General features: G+C 48.9%; 1 protein-coding gene across 1 annotated transcript; it reads left to right on the top strand.

Annotated features, from left to right (window-relative positions):
- Positions 1–26,116, top strand: LOC147084074 (uncharacterized). The gene is made up of 2 exons (XM_085979892.1): positions 1–1,071; positions 25,485–26,116. The coding sequence occupies exons 1-2, from the start codon at positions 258–260 to the stop codon at positions 26,114–26,116; spliced, it is 1,446 nt and encodes a 481-aa protein (XP_085836018.1). The 5' UTR covers positions 1–257.

The following is a 26,116-nucleotide window of genomic DNA, read 5'->3' as shown; positions in this document are numbered from 1 at the left end:
GAAGTGGAGCATTTACAGACAGGAAGCTCAAACCAAACATCACCTCAAGGTCTGAGGGTTAGACGATTCCTCAGGACCTGATTCAGTCGCTCCTCCAATCTGCTGGCACACCCGTGAGTTCACACTGGGGAGAGAACTTCTAAATGTACTGAAAGAGCTTCAAAATCTACAAATACCTGAAGCATCACCAGTGGCCACACACTGGGGGAAACCCGGGCACCGTGTGTGGGAAGGGATTCACTCAGCCATCCGCTCCGATGATACACCAGCAAGTTCACACGAGGGAGGGACCTTTACCCTCCGTGCTGCTGAGACACCAGCTTGTCCACACCGAAGAGGGACCGTTGACCTGCTCCGTGTTTTTGAAGCAATTCTCTCATTCTGCCACCCTCCTGAGACACCAGCTTGTTCACAGTGATGAGAGACCGATTAAATGTTCTGACTGTGGGAAGAGATTTAAAAGGTCCCAGGATCTGAAGAGACACCAGCTGGAGAGAGCAGGAGGGATTCTGTTCACCTGCTTCCTGTGTGGGAAGAGATTCACTCGGTCCTCAAATCTGCTGGCACACCAGCGAGTTCACACTGGGGAGAGGCCGGTGAAACATTCCGACTGTAGGAAAAGCTTTCAAATGTCCCAGGAGCTGAAGGGACACCAGCTGGAGAGAGCAGGAAAGACGCCGTTCACTTGCTCCGTGTGTGGGAAGGGATTCACTCGACCATCCCACCTGGTGAGACACCAGCAAGTTCACACTGGGGAGAGACCGTTCACCTGCTCCGTGTGTGGGAAGGGATTCACTCGGTCATCCCACCTGCTGAGCCATCAACAAGTTCACACTGATGAGAAACCGTTCACCTGCTCCGTGTGTGGGAAAGGATTCACTCGGTCATCGGACCTACTGAGCCATCAACAAGTTCACACTGATGAGAAACTGTTCACCTGCTCCGTGTGTGGGAAAGGATTCACTCGGTCATCGGACCTACTGAGACACCAGCGAGTTCACACTGGGGAGGGGCCGTTCACCTGCTCCGTGTGTGGGAAAGGATTCACTCGGTCATCGGACCTACTGAGCCATCAACAAGTTCACACTGATGAGAGACTGTTCACCTGCTCCGTGTGTGGGAAGGGATTCACTCGGTCATCGGACCTACTGAGCCATCAACAAGTTCACACTGATGAGAAACTGTTCAGCTGCTCCGTGTGTGGGAAAGGATTCACTCGGTCATCGGACCTACTGAGACACCAGCGAGTTCACACTGTTCTGTAGTGCAGGGCCCTGGAGACAGCTGGGGTGACATGAACGTGGAATGGATGAATGTTTTATAAATTCTTGTACTGCTGTTTAATCTTTAAGACTGTTGTGCTGATGATTTCCTTGATTTGACTGTTTATGGTGTTCCATAGAATGTACAGCACAGAAACAGGCCATTCAGCCCAACTGGTCCATGCCAGTGTTTATGCTCCACACCCACCCTACTTCAATTAACCCGATCAACATCTCCTCCCATTCCTTTCTCCCTCATGTGGCTTCCCCATAAATCCATCTATGCTGTTCACCTCAACCACTCCCTGTGGTAGCAAGTTCCCCATTCTCACCATTCTTTTGGTAAAAAAGTTTCTCCTGAATTCACTCCTGTATTTATTAGTGACTATTTTAAGTTTGTGGCCTCATAAACATAGAAACATAGAAGATAGGAGCAGGAGTAGGCCATTTGGCCCCTCGGGCCTGCTCCGCCATTCAATGAGATCATGGCTGATCATCCAAATTCAGTACCCTGTCCCTGCCTTCTCCCCATATCCCTTTAGCCTTAAGAAATATATCTAACTCCTTCTTGAATATATTTAATGAATTGGCCTCCACCACCCTCTGTGGTGGAGAATTCCACAGGTTCACCACTCTCTGGGTGAAGAAATTCCTCCTCATCTCCGTCCTAAATGGATTACCCCTTATCTTTAGACTGTGACCCCTGGTTCTGGACTCCCCGACCATCGGGAACATCCTTCCTGCATCCAGTCTGTCCAGTCCTGTTAGAATTTTATAAATTTCAATGAGATCCCCTCTCATTCTTCTAAACTCCAGCGAGTACAAGTCCAATCGTCATTCCTGCCATCCCAGGTATCAGTCTGGTGAATCTTCGCTGCACTCCCTCCATGGCAAGAACATCCTTCCTCAGATAAGGTGACCGAAACTGCACACAATACTCAAGGTGTGGTCTCACCAAGGCCCTGTACAACTGCAGCAATATAAATATGATGAGATTCTGTTAAGCTGACCAGTATTTTGTTGTACTTTGTCTTTTTCTGATGAATTAAACATTACTGAGCCCTTGTACGCGTGTTATGGGATGACTTTTTTTATTTGTTCATGGGATGTGAGCGTCGCTGGCAAGGCCAGCATTTATTGCCCACCCTAATTGCCCTTGAGAAGGTGGTGGTGAGCCGCCTTCTTGAACCGCTGCTGTCCGTGTGGTGAAGGTACTCTCACAGTGCTGTCAGGGAGGGAGTTCCAGGACTTTGACCCAGTGACGATGAAGGAATGGCAATATACTTCCAAGTTAGAATGGTGTTTGACTTGGAGTTGGTGGTCATAGAGTCATAGAGTTATACAGCACAGAAAGAGGCCCTTCGGCCCATCGTGTCTACACCGGCCATCAAGCCCTGTCTATTCTAATCCCATTTTCCAGCACTTTGTCTGTAGCCTTGTATGCTATGGCGTTTCAAGTGCTCATCTAAATGCTTCTTGAATGTTGTGAGGGTTCCTGCCTCTACCACCCTTTCAGGCAGTGAGTTCCAGATTCCAACCACCCTCTGGGGAAAAAAGTTTTTCCTCAAATCCCCTCTAAACCTCCTGCCCCTTACCTTGAAACTATGCCCCCTGGTTATTGACCCCTCTACTAAGGGGAAAAGTTCCTTTCTATCTACCCTATCTATGCCCCTCATAATTTTGTACACCTCAATCAGGTCCCCCCTCAGCCTTCTCTGCTCTAAGGAAAACAACCCCAGCCTGTCCAGTCTCTCCTCATAGCTGAAGCGCTCCAGCCCAGGTAACACCCTGGTGAATCTCCTCTGCACCCTCTCCAATACAATCACATCCTTCCTATAGTGTGGCGAGCAGAACTGCACAGTATTCCAGCTGTGGCCTAACTAGCGTTTTGTACAGCTCCTTCATCACCTCCCTGCTCTTATATTCTATGCCTCGGCTAATGAAGGCAAGTATCCCATAAGCCTTTTTAACGACCTTTTCTGCCTGTCCTGCTGCCTTCAGGGATATATGTATTCTATCAGGTGTTCCCATGCGCCTGTTGTCCTTGTCCTTCCAGGTAGAAGAGGTCGTCGGTTTGGGAGGTGCTGCCGAAGAAGCCTTGGCGAGTTACTGCTGTACATCTTGTAGATGGTACACACTGCAGCCACGGTACACCAGTGGTGGAGGGAGTGAATGTTTAAGGTGGTGGATGGGATGCCATCACACTCCTGACTTGTGCCTTGTAGATGGTGGAAAGGCTTTGGGGAGTCAGGAGGTGAGACACTCGCCGCAGAATACCTAGCCTGTGACCTGCTCTTGTAACCACAGTATTTATGTGGCCGATCCAGTTAAGTTTCTGGTCAATGGTGACCCCCAGGATGTTGATGGTGGGGGATTCGGTGATGGGAATGCCGTTGAATGTCAAGGGGCGGTGATTAGATGCTCACTTGTTGGAGATAGTCATTGCCTGGCCCTTGTGTAGTGCAAATGTTACCTGCCACTTATCAGCCCAAGCCTGAATGTTGTCCAGGTCTTGTTACATGCGGGCATGGACGGTTTCATTATCTGAGGAGTTGCAAATGGAACTGAATACTGTGCAGTCATCAGCGAACATTCCTACTTCTGACCTTATGTTGGAGAGAAGGTCATTGATGAAGCAGTTGAAGAGGGTTGGGCCGAGGACACTGCCCTGAGGAACTCCTGCAGCGATGTCCTGGGGCGGTGATGATTGACCTCCAACCACCAAGATCATCTTCCTTTGTGCTCAGTCTGACTCCAGCCAGTGGAGAGTTTCCCCCTGATTCATTAGCATTGAGGTAATAGTGAGAGTAATAGAAATATAGAAACATAGAAGATAGGAGCAGGAGTAGGTCATTCGGCCCCTCGAGCCTGCTCTGCCATTTAATGAGATCATGGCTGATCATCCAAATTCAGAACCCCGTCCCTGCCTTTCCCCCATATCCCTTGATCACTTTAGCCTTAAGAAATATATCTAACTCCTTCTTGAATATATTTAATGAATTGGCCTCCACTGCCTTCTGTAGTAGAGAATTCCACAGGTTCACCACTCTCTGGGTGAAGAAATTCCTCCTCATCTCTGTCCTAAATGGCTTACCCCTAATCCTTAGACTGTGATCCCTGGTTCTGGACTCCCAGCCATCGGGAACATCCTTCCTGCATCTGGTCTGTCTAGTCCTGTTAGAATTTTATAAGTTTCAATGGGATCCCCTCTCATTCTTCTAAACTCCAGCGAGTATAAGCCCAATCGACCCAATCTCTCCCCATACGTCATTCCTGCCATCCCAGGTATCAGTCTGGTGAATCTTCGCTGCACTTCCTCCATGGCAAGAACATCCTTCCTCAGATAAGGTGACCAAAACTGCACACAATACTCAAGATGTGGTCTCACCAAGGCCCTGTACAACTGCAGCAAGACATCCCTGCTCCTGTACTCGAATCCTCTCACTACGAAGGCCAACATACCATTTGCCTTCTTAACTGCCTGCTGCACCTGCATGCTTACCTTCAGCGACTGGTGCACAAGGACACCCAGGTCTCGTTGCACTTCCCCTTCTCCCAATCTATTGCCATTCAGATAATAATCTGCCTTCCTGTTTTTGCCACCAAAGTGGATAACCTTGCATTTATCCACATTATACTGCATCTGCCATGCATCTGCCCAATCACCCAACCTGTCCAAATCATGCTGGAGTTTCTCAGCATCCTCCTCACAGCACACACGCCCACCCAGCTTTGTGTTGTCTGCAAACTTGGAGATATTACATCTAGTTCCCTCATCTAGATCATTAATATATATTGTGAATAGCTGGGGTTCAAGGACCGATCCCTGCGGTACCCCACTAGTCACTGCCTGCCACTCGGAAAAAGATCCGTTTATTCAAACTCTCCCCATATCCCTTGATCCCTTTAATCCCATGGTAGTTTTCTAAGGACCAATGAATTTTGTCCCGGATTATTGTCTCTAAAAGTTTCCCCACCACTGACGTTAGGCTGACTGGCCTGTAGTTGCCGGGTTTATCCCTCTCCCCTATGTTAAACAGGGCTGTAACATTTGCAATCCTCCTGTCCTCTGGCACCACCCCCATGTCCAAGGAGGATTGGAAGATTGTGGCCGGAGCCTCCGCAATTTTCACCCCTACTTCCCTCAGTAACCGAGGACAAATCCCATCCGGACCGGGCGACTTTTCTACTTTGAGGACTGCCAACCTTTGAAGTCCCTCCTCTTTATCTATTTGTATCCTGTCCAGTATCGCTCCGGCCGCCTCCTTTACTGCTACATTGGCAGCATCCTGTTCTCCAGTGAAGACAGATGCAAAGTTCTCATTTAGTCCCTCAGCCCAGCCCTCTGCCTCCACAAGACAATCTCTCTTTAGGTCCCCAATCAGCCCCTCCCTTCCTTTGACTGCCCTTTTACTAGTTAAGTGTTTATAAAAGACTTTTGGGTTCCCTTTTATGTTCGCTGCTAATCTGTTCTCATACTCTCTCTTTGCCCCTCTTATTCCATTGTTTAGCTCTCCTCTGTACTTTCTATATTCAGCATGATTCCCCACTGTATTATCAACCTTACATTTGTCATAAACCTCCTTTTTCTCTCTCATTTTAACCTCTATCTTTAGTCATCCAGGGAGCTCTAGCTTTGGATGCCCTTCCTTTCCCCCTCATAGGAATGTGTCTGCTCTGTACCTGATGGGCCTTCAATAACCACAAAACTAGAAGTTATAGACTTAAACAAGATGGCTTTTAATCACTAAGATCAGAGCTAACATCTCAACACGCCGACTGGTTCACAGGAATGAGTCATACAGATCCTGGGATCTTTATGTAAGAGAAGTCAGGGGCGGAGCCAAGAGCCAAGACCTGGAACCTCCCAGGTTAGTCGGGAAAGAGGAAGTGAAACTATACGCAGTGGGGGAGGGTAATATACATGAGTGCAAAACGAATACAGGATCAAGACAAACAGATTTCATTACATTCACCCCTTCTATAGATTTAGTCCATCGGGGTGATGTTTCTTAAAGGTTGGGAAAAGTGAGTCTATCAGGAGGTTTTGCAGTTCTCAGTGATCGGCGCAAAGCCGGTTGGGGTGCCTCTAGGGGAGTGGATTCTGGTTCCTCCACTGTCCGGGCCTCCGCAGTGTCTTCCAGGTTATCTGCAGTGTCCTCGAGGATAAAGTTGGGTATTGATACCTCTGGGCGTCCTGTCTCTTTGTAGTGTAGGTCTTCATCGGGTAGTCTCCCATCATTCTCTCCGCTCCCCGAGGGAGCGAGGTCTTTTACGGAAACAGTGTCCTCTCGCCCGTCAGAGTATTCGATATAGGCGTACTGAGGGTTTGCATGGAGGAGCTGTACCTTTTCCACAAGGGGGTCCGTTTTATGGCCTCTCACGTGCTTCCGCAATAGTACTGTCCCCGGAGACATCAGCCACGCGGGTAGAGATATGCCCGAGGTGGATTTCCGGGGGGAAACAAACATCTTTTCGTGAGGGGTAGCGTTAGTGGCTGTACATAACAGAGACCTTATGGAGTGGAGCACGTCTGGGAGGACTTCCTGCCAGCGGGAGGTCGGAAGGCCTTTTGACTTTAAGGCTAACGTGACAGCCTTCCAAACAGTAGCATTCTCCCTTTCCACTTGCCCATTACCCCGGGGGTTATTGCTAGTGGTTCTGCTAGTGGCTATCCCCTTCGAGAGCAAGAACTGGCGCAGCTCGTCACTCATGAATGACGTCCCCCTATCGCTGTGTATGTAGTTCAGCATGCCAAACATGCAGAATAGATTACAGAGACACTTGATGATCGTGGCACTGGTCATGTCTGGGCAGGGAATGATGAAGGGGAAGTGGGAATATTCATCAATGATATTGAGGAAGTATACGTTACGGTCGGCAGAGGGAAGGGGTCCCTTGAAGTCCAGACGTAGGTGCTCGAATGGCCGTGTGGCTTTGATAAGGTGTGCACGGTCAGGCCTGTAGAAACGAGGCTTGCATTCCGCACAGATGCGGCAAGCTCTGGTCATTGCCCTGACCTCCTCGATGGAGTGGGGCAGATTGCGGGACTTTATAAAATGGTATAGCCGGGTGACCCCTGGGTGACAGAGGTCGTTGTGGAGACCCTGTAATTTGTCCGTATGAATGCTGGCACACATTCCCCGCGATAGGGCATCTGGGGGTTCATTAAGGGCTCCCGGCCTGTACATAATATCATAGTCGAACGTGGATAGTTCGATCCTCCACCTGAGTGTTTTGTCATTCTTGATTTTCCCCCTTTGTTTGTTATTAAACATGAAAGCCACCGACCGCTGGTCGGTGAGCAGGGTGAAACGTTTGCCGGCTAGGTAGTGACTCCAGTGCCGCACTGCCTCCACTATAGCCTGTGCCTCCTTCTCGACAGAAGAGTGCCTGATTTTAGGTCCCTGAAAGGTTCGGGAGAAGAAGGCCACAGGTCTCCCAGCCTGATTGAGGGTCGTAGCTAAGGCAAAGTCTGACGCATCGCTTTCGACTTGAAAGGGAATGCATTCGTCCACTGCACACACTGCAGCTCTTTCAATGTCCTGTTTAATACTGGTGAAAGCCTCCCGAGCTTCAGCTGATAGTGGGAAGGACGTCGATTTAATGCGGGGTCGGGCCTTATCAGAGTAATTGGGCACCCATTGGGCATAATATGAAAAAAATCCCAGGCACCTTTTTAAAGCTTTGGGATTGTGTGGCAGGGGCAGTTCCTTTAGGGGGCGTAATCAGTCAGGGTCCGGTCCAATTACCCCATCTTCCACCACACAGCCGAGGATACAGAGACGGGTTGTGTTGAAGACACATTTGTCTTTGTTGTAGGTTAGATTCAGCTTTCGGGCAGTTTTTAAAAATCTCGCAAGATTTAGATCGTGGTCTTGCTGGTTGTGCCCGCAGATAGTGACATTGTCCAGATAGGGGTAGGTAGCTTGTAGTTTATTCTCGTCAACCATGCGGTCCATCTCACGTTGGAAGACCGAGACCCCATTTATTACCCCGAAGGGCACTCTGAGAATATGGTAGAGGCGCCCGTTCGCCTCGAAGGCGGTGTATGGGCAGTCCTCCGTTCTAATGGGGAGCTGGTGATACGCGGATTTGAGGTCGATAGTCGAGAAGACTCGGTATTGCGCAATCTGGTTGACCATTTCTGATATGCGGGGTAAAGGGTAGGCGTCCAGCTGGGTATAAATATTAACAGTCTGGCTGTAGTCAATTACCATCCGTTTCTTTTCGCTATTTTTAACTATGACTACTTGGGCATGCCACGGACTGGTACCGCATTCAATAATGCCTTCCCGCAGGAGTCTGTCCACTTCCGCCTTGATAAAGTGTCTGTCTTCCAGACTGTACCGTCTACTTTTGGTCGCTATGGGCCTACAGTTCGGAGCGAGATTAGCGAATAAAGAGGGCGGGCTGATTTTTAAGGTTGATAGGCCACAGACTGTGAGTGGCGGCTGGGACCCGCCATATGCTAGCGTGACACTTTCGTGGTGGCACTGGAAGTCCAGGCCCAAGATTACATTAACACAGAGTTCTGGCATCACGAGGAGTTTAAAATCCTTGTAGTCCGTGCCTTTTACAGTCAGTGTTACCACACAGTAGCCCAAAATGTCCGAAGTGTGGGGCTTAGCAGCCATAGCAATTCTGCTCCGTGTAGGGGTTACCGTTAATGAATGCTGCCGTACCAGGCTAGGGTGGACAAAACTCTCGGTACTCCCTCAGTCAATTAAACATTTCGTTAAATTCCCGTTTACCTGTATGTCCATCATGGATTTTGTCAACGGGTGTGGCCTGGATTGATCCACCGTGATCGAAGCCACTGTTGGGCCCTGGGCGGCCGTTGAGTCGGGAAAAGATGGCGGATCCCAAGATGACGGCCCGCACGAGGCAGTGACGGAGTTGGAAATCGGATTCCCCCTGCAGACTTTGCTAAAATGCCCCTTTTTCTTACATTTGAAGCATGTAGCGTCCTTCGCTGGGCATCGTTGTCTGGGGTGCTTGGCCTGGCCGCAGAAGTAGCATTTCGGGCCTCGAGACATTGCCGCTGTAGTAGGACTCCTGGGTGAACTCCTGTGTGGGGACTCCGGTGGTGTAGAGCTGGTCTGAGACCTGGATGGCTGATTCCAAGATGGCGGCCCGCTCGGCGCGCACGAGGCGGTGAGGGCTGCATGGCCGGAAGAATAAGAGTCAGAGTTTTTCTGGGCCACGTCCAGCGATCGCGCAGTGGCCACTGCCTTTTTTAAGTCCAGGACCTCCTTCTCCAGCAGTCTCTGCCGGATATAATTCGATTTGAGGCCCGTGATGAAGGAATCGCGGACCAATTCGTCAGAGTACACGTTGGCCGTCACGGCCTTGCAGTTACAGTCCCGGACCAAGTCCTTTAGGCCCTGTAAGAAATCGTCCATTGATTCCTCAGGTCGCTGCCTGCGTGTAGCCAGCAGATGTCTGGCGTACACTTCGTTTACCGGCCTCTGGTATTGGGCCTTCAGGATAGTGATGGCCTCCGTGTAAGAGGTGGCATCCCGGATGAACGAATAAATCTGATGATTAACAAGAGTAGTCAGTAGACTCAGTTTATCTACCTCGCTAGCGGATGAGGCCCTCGCGAAGAGTTTGAAGCATTTGAGCCAGTGTCCAAATTGATTTGATGCTTCAGCAGAATGTGGATCCAAGTCCAGACGCTTTGGTTTTAGGAGTCGATCCATCCTAGTATTCTTTAGTGATTAAAATTGATGGGCCTTCAATAACCACAAAACTAGAAGTTATAGACTTTAACAAGTTGGCTTTTAATCACTAAGATCAGAGCTAACATCTCAACACACTGACTGGCTCGCAGGAATGAGTCATACAGATCCTGGGATCTTTATGTAAGAGAAGTCAGGGGCGGAGCCAAGAGCCAAGACCTGGAACCTTCCAGGTTAGTCAGGAAAGAGGAAGTGAAACTATACACCGTGTGGGGGAGGGTAATATACATGAGTGCAAAACGAATACAGGCAAGACACAGATTTCATTACACCCTCCAACAGTGCGGCGCTTCCGCAGTACTGCACCTCCGATGGAGCAGCGCTCCGAGCACTGCACCTCCAACAGTGCGGCGCTTCCGCAGTACTGCACCTCCGATGGAGCAGCGCTCCGAGCACTGCACCTCCAACAGTGCGGCGCTTCCGCAGTACTGCACCTCCGATGGAGCAACGCTCCGAGCACTGCACCTCCAACAGTGCGGCGCTTCCGCAGTACTGCACCTCCGATGGAGCAGCGCTCCGAGCACTGCACCTCCAACAGTGCGGTGCTCCCTCACTACTGCCCCTCCAAAAGTGCAGCGCTCCCTCAGTACTGTCCCTCTGACACTGCAGCGCTCCCTCAGTACTGCCTCCCGCCGACAGTGCGGCGCTCCCTCAGTATTCCCCCTCCGACAGTGCCACGCTCCTTCAGCACCGCACTGGAGTGTCAGCCCCTCAAGCCTGCTCCGCCATGCAATGCGATCATGGCTGATCATCCAAATTCAGTACCCGATCCCTGCTTTCTCCCCATACCCCTTGATCACTTTAGCCTTAAGAAATATATCCAACTCCTTCTTGAATATATTTAATGAATTGGCCTCTACTGCCTTCTGTGGTAGAGAATTCCACAGGTTCACCACTCTCTGGGTGAAGAAACTCCTCCTCATTTCTGTCCTAAATGGCCTACCCTTTATCCTTAGACTGTGATCCCTGGTTCTGGACTCCCCGACCATCGGGAACATCCTTCCTGCATTTAGTCTGTCTAGTCTTGTCAGAATTTTATAAGTTTCAATGAGATCCCCTCTCATTCTTCTAAACTCCAGCAAGTACAAGCCCAATCGACCCAATCTCTCCTCATACATCATTCCTGCCATCCTAGGTATCAGCCTGGTGAATCTTCGCTGAACTCCTTCCATGGCATGAACATCCTTCCTCAGATAAGGTGACCAAAACTGCACACAATACTCAAGGTGTGGTCTCACCAAGGCCCTGTACAACTGCAGCAAGACATCCTTGTTCTTGTACTCGAACCCTCTCGCTACGAAGGCCAACATATCATTTGCCTTCTTAACTCTGTGTGGAGTTTGCACATTCTCCCCGTGTTTGCGTGGGTTTTCTCCGGGTGCTCCGGTTTCCTCCCACAGTCCAAAGATGTGCGGGTTAGGTTAATTGGCTATGATAAATTGACCCTTAGTGTTAGGGGGATTAAATACATGGGGTTACAGGGATAGGGTGGGAGATGTGTTGGTGTAGGGGTTACGGGGATCGGGTGGGATATGTGTCGGTGCAGACTCGATGGGCCGAAATGGCCTCTATCTGCACTGTGGGGTTTCTGTGATTCTGTGAACCGCCTGCTGCACCTGCATGCTTACCTTCAGCGACTGGTGCACAATAACACCCAGGTCTCGTTGCACTTCACCTTCTCCCAATCTATTGCCATTTAGATAATAATCTGCCTTCCTGTTTTTGCCACCAAAGTGGACAACCTCACATTTATCCACGTTATATTGCATCTGCCATGTTTCTGCCCAATCACCCAACATGTCCAAATCATCCTGGAGTTTCTCGACATCCTCCTCACAGCACACACGCCCACCCAGCTTTGTGTCGTCTGCAAATTTGGAGATATTATATCTTGTTCCCTTGTCTAGATCATTAATATATATTGTGAATAGCTGGGGTCCTAGGACCGATCCTTGCGGTACCCCACTAGTCACTGCCTGCCACTCGGAAAAAGACCCGTTTATTCCAACTCATTGCTTTCTATCTGCTAACCAGTTCTCTATCCAAGTCAATACCTTACCTCCCAATCCCATGTTCCTTAACTTTACATGCTAATCTCTTATGTGGGACCTTATTGAAAGCCTTCTGAAAGTCCAAATACACCACATCCACTGGTTCTCCCTTATCTATTTTACCAGTTACATCCTCAAAAAATTCCAGTGGATTAGTCAAGCATGATTTACCTTTTGTGAATCTATGTTGACTTTGTCCGATCCTGTCACTGTTTTCCAAGTGCTCAGCAATTACATCTTTTATAATTCACTCTAGCTTTTTCCCCCACTACCGATGTCAGGCTACCGATGTAATTCCGATGTAATTACCGATGTAATTACACTACCGATGTAATTCCCCGCTTTGTCTCTACCACCCTTTGTGAATAGTGGGGTAACATTAGCTACCTTCCAATCCATGGGTACAGTTCCAGATTCCAGCAAATTTTGGAAGATGATCAGCAATGCATCTACTATTTCTAGGACCACTTCCTTAAGTACCCTAGGATGTAGATTATCAGGCCCTGTGGATTTATCGGCCTTCAATCCCATCAATTTCCCTAACACCATTCCCCTACAAATACTGATTTCTTTCAGTTCCTCCCTTTCATCAGGCCATATGTTCCCCAGCATCTCTGGGAGGTTATTTGTGTCCTCCTTTGTGAAGACAGAACCAAAATATGTATTTAATTGGTCTGCCATTTCTTTGTTCCCCATTATAAATGCCCCTGATTCTGACTGCAAGGGACCTATGCTTGACTTCACCAATCTTTTTCTCTTCACATATCTATAAAAGCTTTTACAGTCAGTTTTTATGTTCCCTGAAAGCTTACTCTCGTATTCTATTCTCCCTTTCTTAATTAATCGCTTTGTCCTCCTTTGTTGAATCCTAAACTGCTCCCAATCCTCTGGATTACTGCTTTTTCTGGCCAATTTATATGTCCTCTCCTTGGATCTTATGCTATCCCTAATTACCCTCGTTAGCCACGGTTGAGTCACCTTTTTTGTTTTATTTTTATGCCAAACTGGGATGAACAAATTCTGTAGTTCATCCATGCGGCCTTTGAATGTTTGCCATTGCCTATCCACCGTCAAGCCTTTGAGTGACATTCCCCAATCAATCCTACCCAACTCGCGCCTCAGACCATCGCAGTTTCCTTTACTTTAATTCAGGACCCTAGTCTCTGATTCAACAACTTAATTCTCCATCTTAATGAAGAATTCTATCATATTATGATCGATCTGACCCAAGGGGCCTCGTACAACAAGACTGTTAATTAATCCTTTCTTGTTACATAATACCCAGTCTAAGATGGCCTGATCTCTGGTTGGTTCCTCGACATATTGGTACAGGAAACCATCCCGTAAACACTCCAGGAATTCCTCCTCCACAATATTGTTACTAATTTGGTTAGCCCAAATTAATGTATAATTTTGTATGCTTCAATGCGATCCCCTCTCATTCTTCTGAATTCAAGAGAATGCAGGTCTAGTTTACTCAATCTCTTCTAATACGACAGTCCCGCCATCCCAGGAATCAATCTCGTGAACCTTTGTTGCACTCACTCTATGGCAAGTATATCCTTCCTTAGGTAAGGAGACCAAAATTGTACACAGTACTCCAGGTGTGGTCTCACCAAGGCCCTATATAATTGGAGGCAGCGTTGGTGGTACCTCTCCAGTGCTTTGAGGTGCACTGGAGAGGTACCACCAACGCTGCCTCCGCAAGATCCTGCAGATTCATTGGCAGGATAGGTGCACCAACGTCAGTGTTCTCGCTCAGGCCAACATCCCCAGCATCGAAGCTTTGACCACGCTCGATCAGCTCCGATGGACGGGTCCCATTGTCCGCATACCCGATAGGAGACTCCCAAAACAAGCGCTCTACTCGGAGCTCCGGCACGGCAAGAGAGCCCCAGGTGGGCAGAGGAAAGGCTTCAAGGACACCCTCAAAGCCTCCTTGAAAAGGTGCAACATCCCCACTGATAGCTGGGAATCCCTGGCCCAAGACCGCACAAAGTGGAGGAGAAGCATCCGAGAAGGCACCGAACACCTCGAGTCTCTTTGCCGGGAGCAAGCGGAAGCCAAGCGCAAGGAGCGCACGTCAACCCAAGCACCCCACCCACCCGCCCGCCCCTTCAACTACTGTCTGCCCCACCTGTGTGAACTCATCAGTCACCTGAGAACTCATTTTTAATGTGTAAGCAAGTTATCCTCGGTTCCGAGGGACTGCCTAAGAACAATGATATAATTGGAGTAAGACTTCTTTACTCCTGTACTCAAATCCTCTTGTAATGAAGGCCAGCATACCATTTGCCTTCTTAACCGCCTTTCATGACCACCGGACGTCCCAAAGTGCTTTACAGCGAATGAAGTACTTTTGAAGTGTAGTCACTGTTGTAATGTGGGAAATGCGGCAGCCAATTTGCGCACAGCAAGCTCCCACAAACAGCAATGTGATAATGACCAGATAATGTTTTTTCGTCATTTTGATTGAGGGATAAATATTGGGCTCAAAACACCGGGGCTAATGTCTTTGAAATAGCACCACGGGATCTTTTACGTCCACCTGAGGGGGCAGACGGGGGCCTCGGTTTAACGTCTCATCCGCAAGACCGCTTATCCGATACTGCAGCGCTCCTTCATTACTGCCCCTCCAACAATGCGGCTCTCCCACAGCATTGCTTCCCCCGACAATGCGCCGCTCCCGCAGTACTGCCCCTCCGACAGTGCGGCGCTCCCTCAGTACTGCCCCTCCGACAGTGCGGCGCTCCCTCAGTACTGCCCCTCCGACAGTGCGGCGCTCCCTCAGTACTGCCCCTCCGACATTGTGGCGCTCCCTCAGCACCGCACTGGAGTGTCAGCCTCGCTTTATATGCTCAAGTCCCTGGAGCGGGACTTGAACCCACAACCTTCTGACTCTGCTATCCACTGAGCCACAGCTGACTCCAGTCTTTTACACAGTTTCATCATAACTTCCTTGCTTTTTGCACTCTACGCCTCTCCTAAAGCAGGGGAGTTATGATGAATTGTTAAACAGTTTTTTTTGCAGAGTGTTGGAAACAATTGTGCATTTGAAAGCAGCTTGTATTGTGAAGCTTGTGCCCCTTTGCCAGGCCCGCTGCCTGCGGCCCCTCTCCCAGATTCCAGCCCCAGCTCTGTGCTGACTGAGCTGCTCTCACCTGGGGACAGCGCGTCACAATCGGCCCCAGCGCACCTGAGCTGGAGAGGAGGCCCCGCCCCCTTGCTGCGCCGCCATTGGTTGGAGGACCAGGCCGCCCAGTTCAATCCTCCCAGCTCAGCCCTCTTCCTATTGGTCAGAGCTCCCGTCAGTCACAGGCCCGGGCCGGCCTCCATCCACCTGACAGGCCTCTTCCTACGATGACGTCACAATCGAGCCCCAGCCTCAGCGCCGGGGGAGGAAGGTCCCGCCCCCTTGCCGCGCAGCCATTGCTTGGCGGACCAGGCCGCCCAGTTCAGTCCTCCCAGCTCAACCCTCTTCCTATTGGTCAGCGCTCCCGTCAGTCAGAATCACAATGCTCCGGCTCACTCCGCCCCCCCGCGTAGTTCAATCCACTCCGTTCGGCGTCCGCGGAGGTCCCGCCCGCCCGACTCTCAGGTTTGGTTTTTCTCGTATTTTACTTTATAATCTCGCTCTCCGCTACCCCCTCACCTCGATTTAAATCGATTCCCCAACACTTTACTTTACCCCGGCCGCTGATTCCGCCTCTTCCCCGGGCCCGGCCTTCCGTTTGCTCCCCGGAGGCCCCGCGCAGGCGCACTGGCAGGGGAACGGCGGGTGATTGACAGGTGACGATTGATAGAAGCGCCTGCCCGCGCTGTGATTGGTGCAGGGGAAGGCAAGTGGGCGTGTCCGGGCCCCGGGCCCACGTGGGGGAAGTCAAAGGCTGGTTGGAGCGCATGCGCAGCCCGCCTCGCACCGTTGGGAAGCTTTTCAAATTTTTTTTTTGCGAAACAAATTGAAAACAGCCATTAATTCCCCCAACCTCCTCCCCTCTAAAGTGCGATTATTATTATTCTTGTTTTTCCTCATTTGTGTGGGGTGTCTTTTTTTACCTTGCGGTGGCGTGCGCCGATCCAACCGACCCCTTGGCGTTGCGTGCTGGCGTCAGCGCGTAATCGGAGGGGGGTGATTGACGCGAGGCGCCCGCCAATCAGGAGCGCGGAAAACACGAGGAGGACCGGGCGGGCTGACGGTCCTCCAACCAATGGCGGCGCGGGAGGGGGGCGGGACCTCGGTGGGCTGCAGGCCGCTTTCCTGCTTTCATTGTCTGCAGGAGCTGTTAAAGGGAAGCGGAGGAGGTGGTGGGAAAAACCAGCTTGAGTGTTTATTCCTTTGCATTACCTTTATTGCAAGGCTATTCATCAACTGCATTCATTTAAAAATAAGTGAACCTTTTCTCTTTTCGACTTTTATCCAGAGAAAAGAGCCCTGGTGCTGTGAACATTTTGGTGGGCAGCCACTTTTAAAGGGACAAAGACCAGCATTCTTCCTCCTCTCTCTCTTGTGAGTATTTGTGGTGCGTGAGGGGGGGCGGGGGAGGTGAGTCAAAGGGGACTGCGGCCCCTTTTCAACAAAAACAATTGCTTGGCCATTTAAAGGGGAATGGGTGCCCCCCAGGTATTTAAAGGGGCAGTGCCTCTCTCTTTCTGTATCATGTAAGAGCAGGGAGGTTCTGCTTGAACTTTGCAAAACACCAGTTAAGCCACCGGCTAGAGTGCTGCGTGCAGTTCTGCTCGCCCCATTGCAGCAAAGATGTGACTGCTCGAGACGGGAGATTTACGAGGATGTTGCCAGGACTAGAGAATTTCAGCTACAAGGAAAGATTGAATACATAGAAACATAGAAGATAATCTACATCCTAGGGTACTTAAAGAAGTGGCCCTAGAAATAGTAGATGCATTGCTGGTCATCTTCCAAAATTCGATACTCTGGAACAGTACCCATGAATTGGCGGGTAGCTAATGTTACCCCACTGTTCAAAAAAGGTGGTAGAGAGAAAACGGGGAATTATAGACCGGTAAGCCTGGCATCGGTCGTGGGGAAAATGCTAGAGTCTATTATAAAAGATGTAATAGCAGAGCACTTGGAAAACAGTGACCGGATCGGACAAAGTCAACATGGATTTACAAAAGGTAAATCGTGCTTGACTAATTGCTGGAATTTTTTGAGGATGTAACTGGTAAAATAGATAAGGGAGAACCAGTGGATGTGGTGTATTTGGACTTTCAAAAGGCTTTCGATAAGGTCCCGCATAAGAGATTAGCGTGTAAAGTTAAAGCACATGGGATTGGGGGCAAGGTATTGACTTGGATAGAGAACTGGTTGGCAGACAGAAAGCAAAGAGTTGGAATAAACGGGTCTTTTTCCGAGTGGCAGGCAGTGACTAGTGGGGTACCGCAGGGATCGGTCCTTGGACCCCAGCTATTCACAATATATATTAATGATCTAGACAAGGGAACTAGATGTAATATCTCCAAATTTGCAGACGACACAAAGCTGGGTGGGCGTGTGTGCTGTGAGGAGGATGTCGAGAAACTACAGGATGATTTGGACAGGTTGGGTGATTGGGCAGAAGCATGGCAGATGCAATATAACGTGGATAAATGCGAGGTTATCCACTTTGGTGTCAAAAACAGGAAGGCAGATTATTATCTGAACGTAGGAAAACGTCCCAAGGTGCTGCACAGGAGTATTGTAAGACATTGAAAAATGTGACCCCGAGCCACAGAAGGAGAAATTCGGGCAGATAGCCAAAAGCTTGGTCACAGAGGTGGGTTTTGATCAGCCATGATCTCATTGAATGGCGGAGCAGGCTCGAGGGGCCGAATGGCCGACTCCTAAGAACATAAGAACATAAGAAATAGGAGCAGGAGTAGGCCAATCGGCCCCTCCAGCCTGCTCCGCCATTCAATAAGATCATGGCTGATCTGATCCTAACCGCCAATCCACTATCACAGAACCATCTCCTGAATCTAACAGAATTAGACACACGAAATAGGAGCAGGATCAGGCTACACGGCCCCTGGGCCCGCTCGGCTACCCACAGGGCCATGACCGATCCGAACCTAGACTCATGTCCAAATTCCTGCCCGCTCCCCATAACCCTTAATTCCCTTTACTTCTAGGAAACTGTCTATTTCTGTTTTAAATTTATGTAACGATGTAGCTTCTACAGCTTTTTGGGGCAGCATATTCCATGGACCTACCACCCTCTGAGTGAAGTAGTTCCTCCTCATCTCAGTTTTGAAAGAGCAGCCCCTTATTCTAAGACTATGCCCCCTAGTTCTAGTTTCACCCATCATCGGGAACATCTTCCCCGCATCCACCCGATCCAACCCCTTCACAGTCTTATATGTTTCAATAAGATCGCCTCTCATTCTTCTGAACTCCAATGAGTAGAGTCCCAATCTACTCAACCTCTCCCGGTGGCATAGTGGTTAGCACTGTTGCCTCACAGCGCCAGGGACCCGGGTTCGAATCCGGCCTCGGGCGACTGTCTGTATGGAGTTTGCACATTCTCCCCGTGTTTGCGTGGGTTTCCTCCGGGTGCTCCGGTTTCCTCCCACAGTCCAAAGATGTGCGGGTTAGGTTGATTGGCTATGATAAATTGACCCTTAGTGTTAGGGGGATTAAATACGTGGGGTTACGGGGATAGGGTGGGATATGTGTTGGTGTAGTGGTTACGGGGATCGGGTGGGATATGTGTCGGTGCAGGCTCGATGGGCCGAAATGGCCTCTATCTGCACTGTGGGGTTTAAAAAAAAAAAAAAAAAAAAAAATGTCCATCCCCTCATCCCCGCGATTAACCGAGTGAACCTTCTTTGTATTGACTTGAGAGCAAGTATGTCTTTTCTTAAGTATGGACACCAAAACTGTATGCAGTATTCCAGGTGCGGTCTCACCAATACCTTGTACAACTGAAGCAATACCTCCCTATTTTTATATTCTATCCCCCTAGCAATGAAAGCCAACACTCCATTGGCCTTCTTAATCACTTCCTGCACCTGCATACTGACCTTTTGAGTTTCGTGCACCAGGACCCCCAGATCCCTTTGTACTTCAGTACTTTCCAGTTTCTTGCCATTAAGATAATAACTTGCTCTACGATTTTTCCTGGCAAAGTGCATAACCTCACACTTTCCAGTATTGTATTCCATCTGCCAAATCTCTGCCCACTTACTTAGTCTGTCGATGTCCCCTTGCAGGTTTTTTATGTCCTCCTCACTCACTACTTTCCCTCCCATCTTAGTATCATCTGCAAACTTTGATATGTTACACTCGGTCCCCTCCTCCAAATCGTTAATATAGATTGTAAAGAGTTGGGGACCCAGCACTGACCCCTGCGGAACACCACTAGTTACTGATTGCCAGTCTGAGAATGAACCATTTATCCCAACTCTCTGCCTTCTGTTAGATAGCTAATCCTCTATCCATGCCAGAATATTACCCCCAATCCCGTGATTTTTTATCTTAAGCAATAATCTTTTGTGTGGTACCTTGTCAAATGCCTTTTGGAAGTCTAAATACACTACGTCCACTGGTTCCCCTTTATCCACCCTATATGTTACTTCCCCAAAGAACTCCAGCAAATTTGTCAAACATGACTTCCCCTTCATAAAACCATGCTGACTTTGTCGTATTAAATTATGTTTATCCAAATGTCCTGTTACTGTCTCCTTAATAATGGACTCTAAAATTTTACCTACCACAGATGTTAGGCTAACCGGTCTATAGTTTCCAGCCTTCTGTCTACTGCCCTTTTTAAATAAGGGTGTTACATTAGCAGTTTTCCAGTCTGCTGGGACCTTTGCTGAGTCCAGGGAGTTTTGGAAAATTATTACCAATGCATCCACAATCCCTACCGCCACTTCCCTCAAGACCCTAGGATGTAAGCCATCAGGTCCAGGTGATTTATCCGCCTTGAGTCCCATTATTTTACCGAGTACCACTTCCTTAGTGATTTTGATCGTGTTTAGCTCCTCCCCCCCATAGCCCCCTGTTTGTCCAGTGTTGGGATATTCTTAGTGTCCTCTACTTTAAAGACTGATACAAAATATTCATTCAGTGTTTTTGCCATCTCCATATTTCCCACCATTAATTTCCCGGTCTCATCCTCTAAGGGACCAACATTTACTTTAGCCACCCTTTTTCTTTTTATATAACTATAAAAACTCTTACTATCTGTTTTTATATTTTTTGCTAATTTACTTTCATAATCTATCTTCCCTTTCTTAATCAATCTTTTTGTTATTTTTTGCTGTCTTTTAAAGTTTTCCCTATCCTCTATCCTCCCACTAGATTTGGCTACCTTATTTGCCCTTGTTTTTAGTCGCATACTATTCTTAATTTCTTTACTTAGCCACGGATGGCTGTCTTTTCTTTTACACCCTTTTCTTCTCAGTGGAATATATATTTTTTGGAAGTTGTAAAATAACTCCTTAAATGTACACCACTGATCATGTATCGTCTTACCCTTTAATCTATTTTCCCAATCCACTCTACTCAATTCCGCTCTCATACCTTCATAGTCTCCTTTATTCAAGCTTAGCACGCTTGTTTGAGATCCAACCTTCTCATCCTCTAATTGAATATGGAATTCAACCATGTTATGGTCACTCGTTCCAAGGGGATCCTTTACTAGGACATTTTAAATTAATCCTGTCTCGTTACACAGGACCAGATCTAAGGTTGCTTGCCCCCTGGTCGGTTCAGTTACATACTGCTCAAGAAACCCATCCCTAATACACTCAATGAACTCATCCTCAAGGCAGCCCTGCCCAATTTGATTTGTCCAATTAATATGGTAGTTAAAATCCCCCATAATTATATTTGTTCCCTTATTACAAGCCTCAACTATTTCCTGATTAGTACTCCGTCCAACAGAGTTGCAACTGTTCGGAGGCCTATAGACTACGCCCACTAGTGTTTTTTTCCCCTTATTATTCCTTACCTCCACCCAAACTGTTTCATTATCCTGATCTTTTGACCCAATATCATTTCTCTGTATTGCAGTGATTCCTTCCTTTATTAACATAGCCACCCCACCTCCCCTTCCTTCCTGCCTGTCCTTCCTGATCGTTAAATAACCTGGTATGTTTAATTCCCAGGCATTGTCACCCTGCAGCCATGTTTCTGTAATGGCCACAAGATCATACCCATATGTAGTTATTTGTGCCATTAACTCGTCTATTTTGTTACGAATGCTACGTGCATTCAGATAGAGAACTTTCAAATATGTTTTGTGACACTTAGTTCCTGCTTTTGCCCTTTTTATTACTTTACCTTTTACTCCATACCTTCTGCCCCTTCCTGACACGCTCTGGTTTTTAATTTCCCCACTGCTACCTAAGTCTATGACCTTCTCTGTTGTCATTTTTATTATTTGCTCTCTAGGAACTTCCCCCCCCCCCCCCCCCCACTAGTTAGTTTAAAGCCCTCTCTACAGCCCTAGTTATATGATCCGCCAGGACACTAGTCCCAGCACTGGCCAAGTGAAGCCCGTCCCAACGGAACAGCTCCCTCCTGCCCCAGTACTGGTGCCAGTGTCCCAGGAAGCAAAACCCATTTCTCCCACACCAGTCTTTGAGCCACGCATTTAACTCTCTAATTTTATTTGTCCTAGCCAAATTCGCTCGTGGCTCAGGTAATAATCCAGAGATTATTACCCTTGAGGTTCTGTTTTTTAATTTGACCCCTAGCTGCTCATACTCCTTTAACAGAACCGGCTTCCTAGTCCTATCTACGTCGTTTGTACCAACATGGACCACGACAACTGGATCCACCCCCTCCCACTGCAAGTTTCTTTCCAGCCCAGAGGAGATGTCCTTAACCCTGGCACCAGGTAGGCAACACAGCCTTCGGGACTCTTGCTCTCGGCTGCAGAGAACTCTATCTATCCCCCTAATAATACTATCCCCTACCACTACAACATTTCTATTTACTCCCCCCTCTTGAATGGCCCCCCATTCCACGGTGCTGTGGCCAGGTTGCTTATCCTCCCTGCAGTCCCTGCTCCTGTCCCCACAGGGAGTAAGAACCTCGAACCTGTTGGACAAGAGCAAGGGCTGCGGCTCCTCCAGCTCTACCTCCTGGATCCCCGTACCTGCCTCACTTGTAGTCACACCGTCCTGTCCCTGACCATGGGCTACATCTGAATTAATTAACTTCATAGGTGTGACCACCTTCTGATACACAGAGTCCAGGTACTTCTCCCCCTCCCTGATGTGTCGCAGTGTCTGAAGCTCAGACTCCAGCTCACCAACACGGAGCTGGAGTTCCTGTAGCAGCAGACACTTGTCACAGATGTAATCACCGTGAGCTTCAATGGGGTCCACCGGCTCCCACATCTCGCAACAGTAACACATCACCTGCTCCATTCTATGTAATTAATTAAATTTTTTATTGTTAGTTATGGACACCCTCTGCCCGATTTATAGATGCTAGTATCCCCTTTAATTAATTGGATTTAAATTAAATCAATCCCTCGAATTACACCAGTTAAATGGTTTACCAACAGTCACTCTGCACCAGAAAGGCCTTATTAACTACAACCCACAGAGTTTAAGTTTGAGAAGAGCACCTAACACCCCACTTACCCTAGCTCACACTTACCCAAACTCACAGCACTTTCTGCTAACTCGCACTAGCAACTGGTCTTTTTATACTGTTTGTTTGTTTACAGCCAAATGAGGCACCCCTGCTGATTGGTTAGAGAACTGGTTTCCACTGCCTGCTGTGCCAATTTACTCCTACTGCAGTGTTACCTTGTGCTCCTATTTTCTATGCAAGAGAGGCAGAGAGGTTCAGAGAGGGAATTCCAGAGCTTAGGGCCGAGGCAACAGAAGACACGGCCACTGATGGTGCAGCGATTATAATCAGGGATGCTCAAGAGGGCAGAATTGGAGGAGTGCAGATGTCTTGGGGGGGGGGGGGCGGGGGAAGGAGGTTGTTTTCTTTGGAACCGAGGAGGCTGAGGGGAGACCTGATTGGGGTGTATAAAATTCGGAGCGGCCTAGATAGGAAGGACCTATTTCCCTTGGCAGAGGGGTCCACAACCAGGGGGCGTAGATTTAAAGAAATTGTTCGGAGCTTTAGAGGGGAGTTGAGGAGAAATGTTTTCACCCAGTGGGTGGTGGGGGTCTGGAACTCACTGCCTGACAGGGTGGTAGAGGCAGAAACTCTCATCACATTTAAAAAGTACTTGGATGTGCACTTGAAGTGCCGTAACCTACAAGACCACGGACCAAGTGCTGGAAAGTGGGATTAGTGTGGATAGCACTTAATCGGCCGGCACGGACAAGATGGGCTGAATGGCCTCCTTCTGTGCCATAATCTTTCTGTGATTCTGTCGCGGGGGGCGGGTGGTTGTGAGGCTGAAGGGAATAACTAAGATAGGGAGGGGCGAGGCCATGGAGGGATTTGAAAACAAGGATGAGAATTTTGAAATCGAAGCACTGCTTAACCGGGAGCCAATGTAGGTCAGTGAGCACAGGGGTGATGGGTGAACGGGACTTGGCGTTGAGTTACGACACGGGTAGTTTTGGATCACCTCAAGTTTACGTGGGGTAGAATGTGGGAGGCCAGCCAGGAGTGCATTGGAATAGTCGAGTCTAGAGGTAACAAAGGCCTGGGTGAGGGTTTCAGCAGTGGATGAGCTGAGGCAGGGGCGGAGACGGGCGATGTTACTGAGGTGGAAATAGGCGGTCTTTGTTATGCTGCAGATATGTGTTCAGAAGCTCATTTCAGGGTCAAATATGACACCAAGGTTGTGAACAGTGTGGTTCACCCTCAGACAGATGTTAGGGAGAGGGATGGAGCCAGTCGGTCTTCCCGATATTTAATTGGAGAAAATTTCTGCTCATCCAGAACTGGATGTCGGACAAGCAGTCTGAGAATTTAGACACTGTGGAGGGGTCGAGAGAAGTGATGGTGAGCTCGACCTGGGTGTTGTCAGCGTACATGTGGAAACTGAGGCTGTGTTTTCAGATGATGTCACCAAGGGGCAGCATTTAGATGAGAAATAGGAGGGGCCCAAGGATAGATCCTTGGGGGACACCAGAGGTAACGATGCAGGAGTGGGAAGAGAAGCCATTGCAGGTGATTCTGTGGCTACGATTAGATAGATAAGAATGGAACCAGGCGAGTGCAGTCCCACCCAGCTGGACGACGGTGGAGAGGTGTTGGGAGAATGACGGAGTGGTCAACCGTGTCAAAGGCTGCAGACAAGTCAGGAAGGACGAGGAGGGATAGTTTACCTTTGTCACAGTCACAAAGGATGTCATTTGATGAGACTTGATTTGACTTCAGGGCCAAGTCAGTGAGGGTGGATTGGGCTGTTTCTGGCCCGCTGGTTATTGTGGGCACGGCTGGACACCAGTGGGACCGGCACTGCCATGTTTGTTCTTTGATGCATAATTAGCCAAAAAAGTTCCTACTCCCCCCTTACCCTTTCTACACTCCTTTTACAGGGTTTTAGAAGTGGAGCATTTACAGACAGGAAGCTCAAACCAAACATCACCTCAAGATCTGACAGAGTCGCTCGATTCATCAGGACCTGATTCAGTCGCTCCTTGAATCTGCTGGCACCCCCGTGAGTTCACACTGGGGAGAGACCTTTAAAATGTTCTGAAAGAGCTTCAGAATCTACAAATACCTGAAGCGACACCAGTGCCTACAAACTGGGGGAAACCCGGGCACCGTGTGTGGAAGGCATTCACTCAGTCATCCACTTCGATGATACACCAGCAAGATCACACTAGGGAGAGACCTTTAACCCGCTCCGTGTGTGGGAAGTGTTGTGTCCGTGTGTTAATAGAGACACTGAAGGCAGGAGTTGGTTTCACAGGTGTTTACTGAACAAAGTCTGGAGGTGAACTTACTGATACAACACAATATACAGGCTTATATAGCCCGAGTGGCCATTACCGGCATTACAGTACACGGGGTTCTTAAAGGCACATACACTACAGGAAGGGATTAATTGCACCCTTCGTGCTGCTGAGACACCAGCTTGTCCACACCGATGAGAGACCTTTGACCTGCTCCGTGTTTTTGAAGCGATTCTCTCATTCTGCCACCCTCCTGAGACACCAGCTTGTTCACAGTGATGAGAGACCGATTAAATGTTCTGACTGTGGGAAAAGATTTAAAAGGTCCCAGGATCTGAAGAGACACCAGCTGGAGAGGGCAGGAGAGATTCTGTTCATCTGCTCCATGTGTGGGAAGGGATTCACTCGGTCCTCGAATCTGCTGGCACACCAGCGCCTTCACACTGGGGAGAGGCCGCTGAAACATTCCGACTGTGGGAAAAGCTTTCAAATGTCCCAGGAGCTGAAGGGACACCAGCTGGAGAGAGCAGGAAAGAGGCCATTCACCTGCTCCGTGTGTGGGAAGGGATTCACTCAGTCATCCCACCTACTGACACACCAGCGAGTTCACACTGGGGAGAGACCGTTCACCTGCTCTGTGTGTGGGAAGGGATTCACTCAGTCATCCCACCTGGTGAGACACCAGCGAGTTCACACTGGGGAGAGGATGTTCACCTGCACTGTGTGTGGGAAGGTATTCACTCAGTCGTCCAACCTACTCACACACCAGCGAGTTCACACTGGGGAGAGACCGTTCACCTGCTCTGTGTGTGGGAAGGGATTCACTCAGTCATCCCACCTGGTGAGACACCAGCGAGTTCACACTGGGGAGAGGATGTTCACCTGCACTGTGTGTGGGAAGGTATTCACTCAGTCGTCCAACCTACTCACACACCAGCGAGTTCACACTGGGGAGAGACCGTTCACCTGCTCTGTGTGTGGGAAGGGATTCACTCAGTCATCCCACCTGGTGAGACATCAGCGATATCACACTGGGGAGAGACCATTTAAATGTTCTGACTGTGGAAAGAACTTTAAAAGCTCTGGGAATCTGAAGGTACACCAGCGAGTTCACACTGGGGAGAGGGCGTTCACCTGCTCCGTGTGTGGGAAGGGATTCACTCAGTTCTCCAACCTGCTGAGACACCAGCGAATTCACGCTGTTCTAGTCATAGTCATAGAGTCATAA

Source organism: Somniosus microcephalus, unplaced genomic scaffold (assembly GCF_052327205.1).
Source record: "Somniosus microcephalus isolate GS21.2 unplaced genomic scaffold, FLI_Smic_1.0 scaffold2, whole genome shotgun sequence".
NCBI classification, from domain to species: Eukaryota; Metazoa; Chordata; class Chondrichthyes; order Squaliformes; family Somniosidae; genus Somniosus; species Somniosus microcephalus.
The sequence above is the reverse complement of the archived record's forward strand: the minus strand, read 5'-3'. Positions and strand labels throughout refer to the sequence as shown.

Excerpts from the sequence above, each read along its gene's own strand:
- LOC147084074 (XM_085979892.1), top strand. The coding sequence starts at position 258 with ATGATACACCAGCAAGTTCACACGAGGGAGGGACCTTTACCCTCCGTG. Across the intron at positions 1,072-25,484 it reads GTCATCGGACCTACTGAGCC|ACCAGCGAGTTCACACTGGG; the intron begins ATCAACAAGTTC and ends ACCTACTGACAC.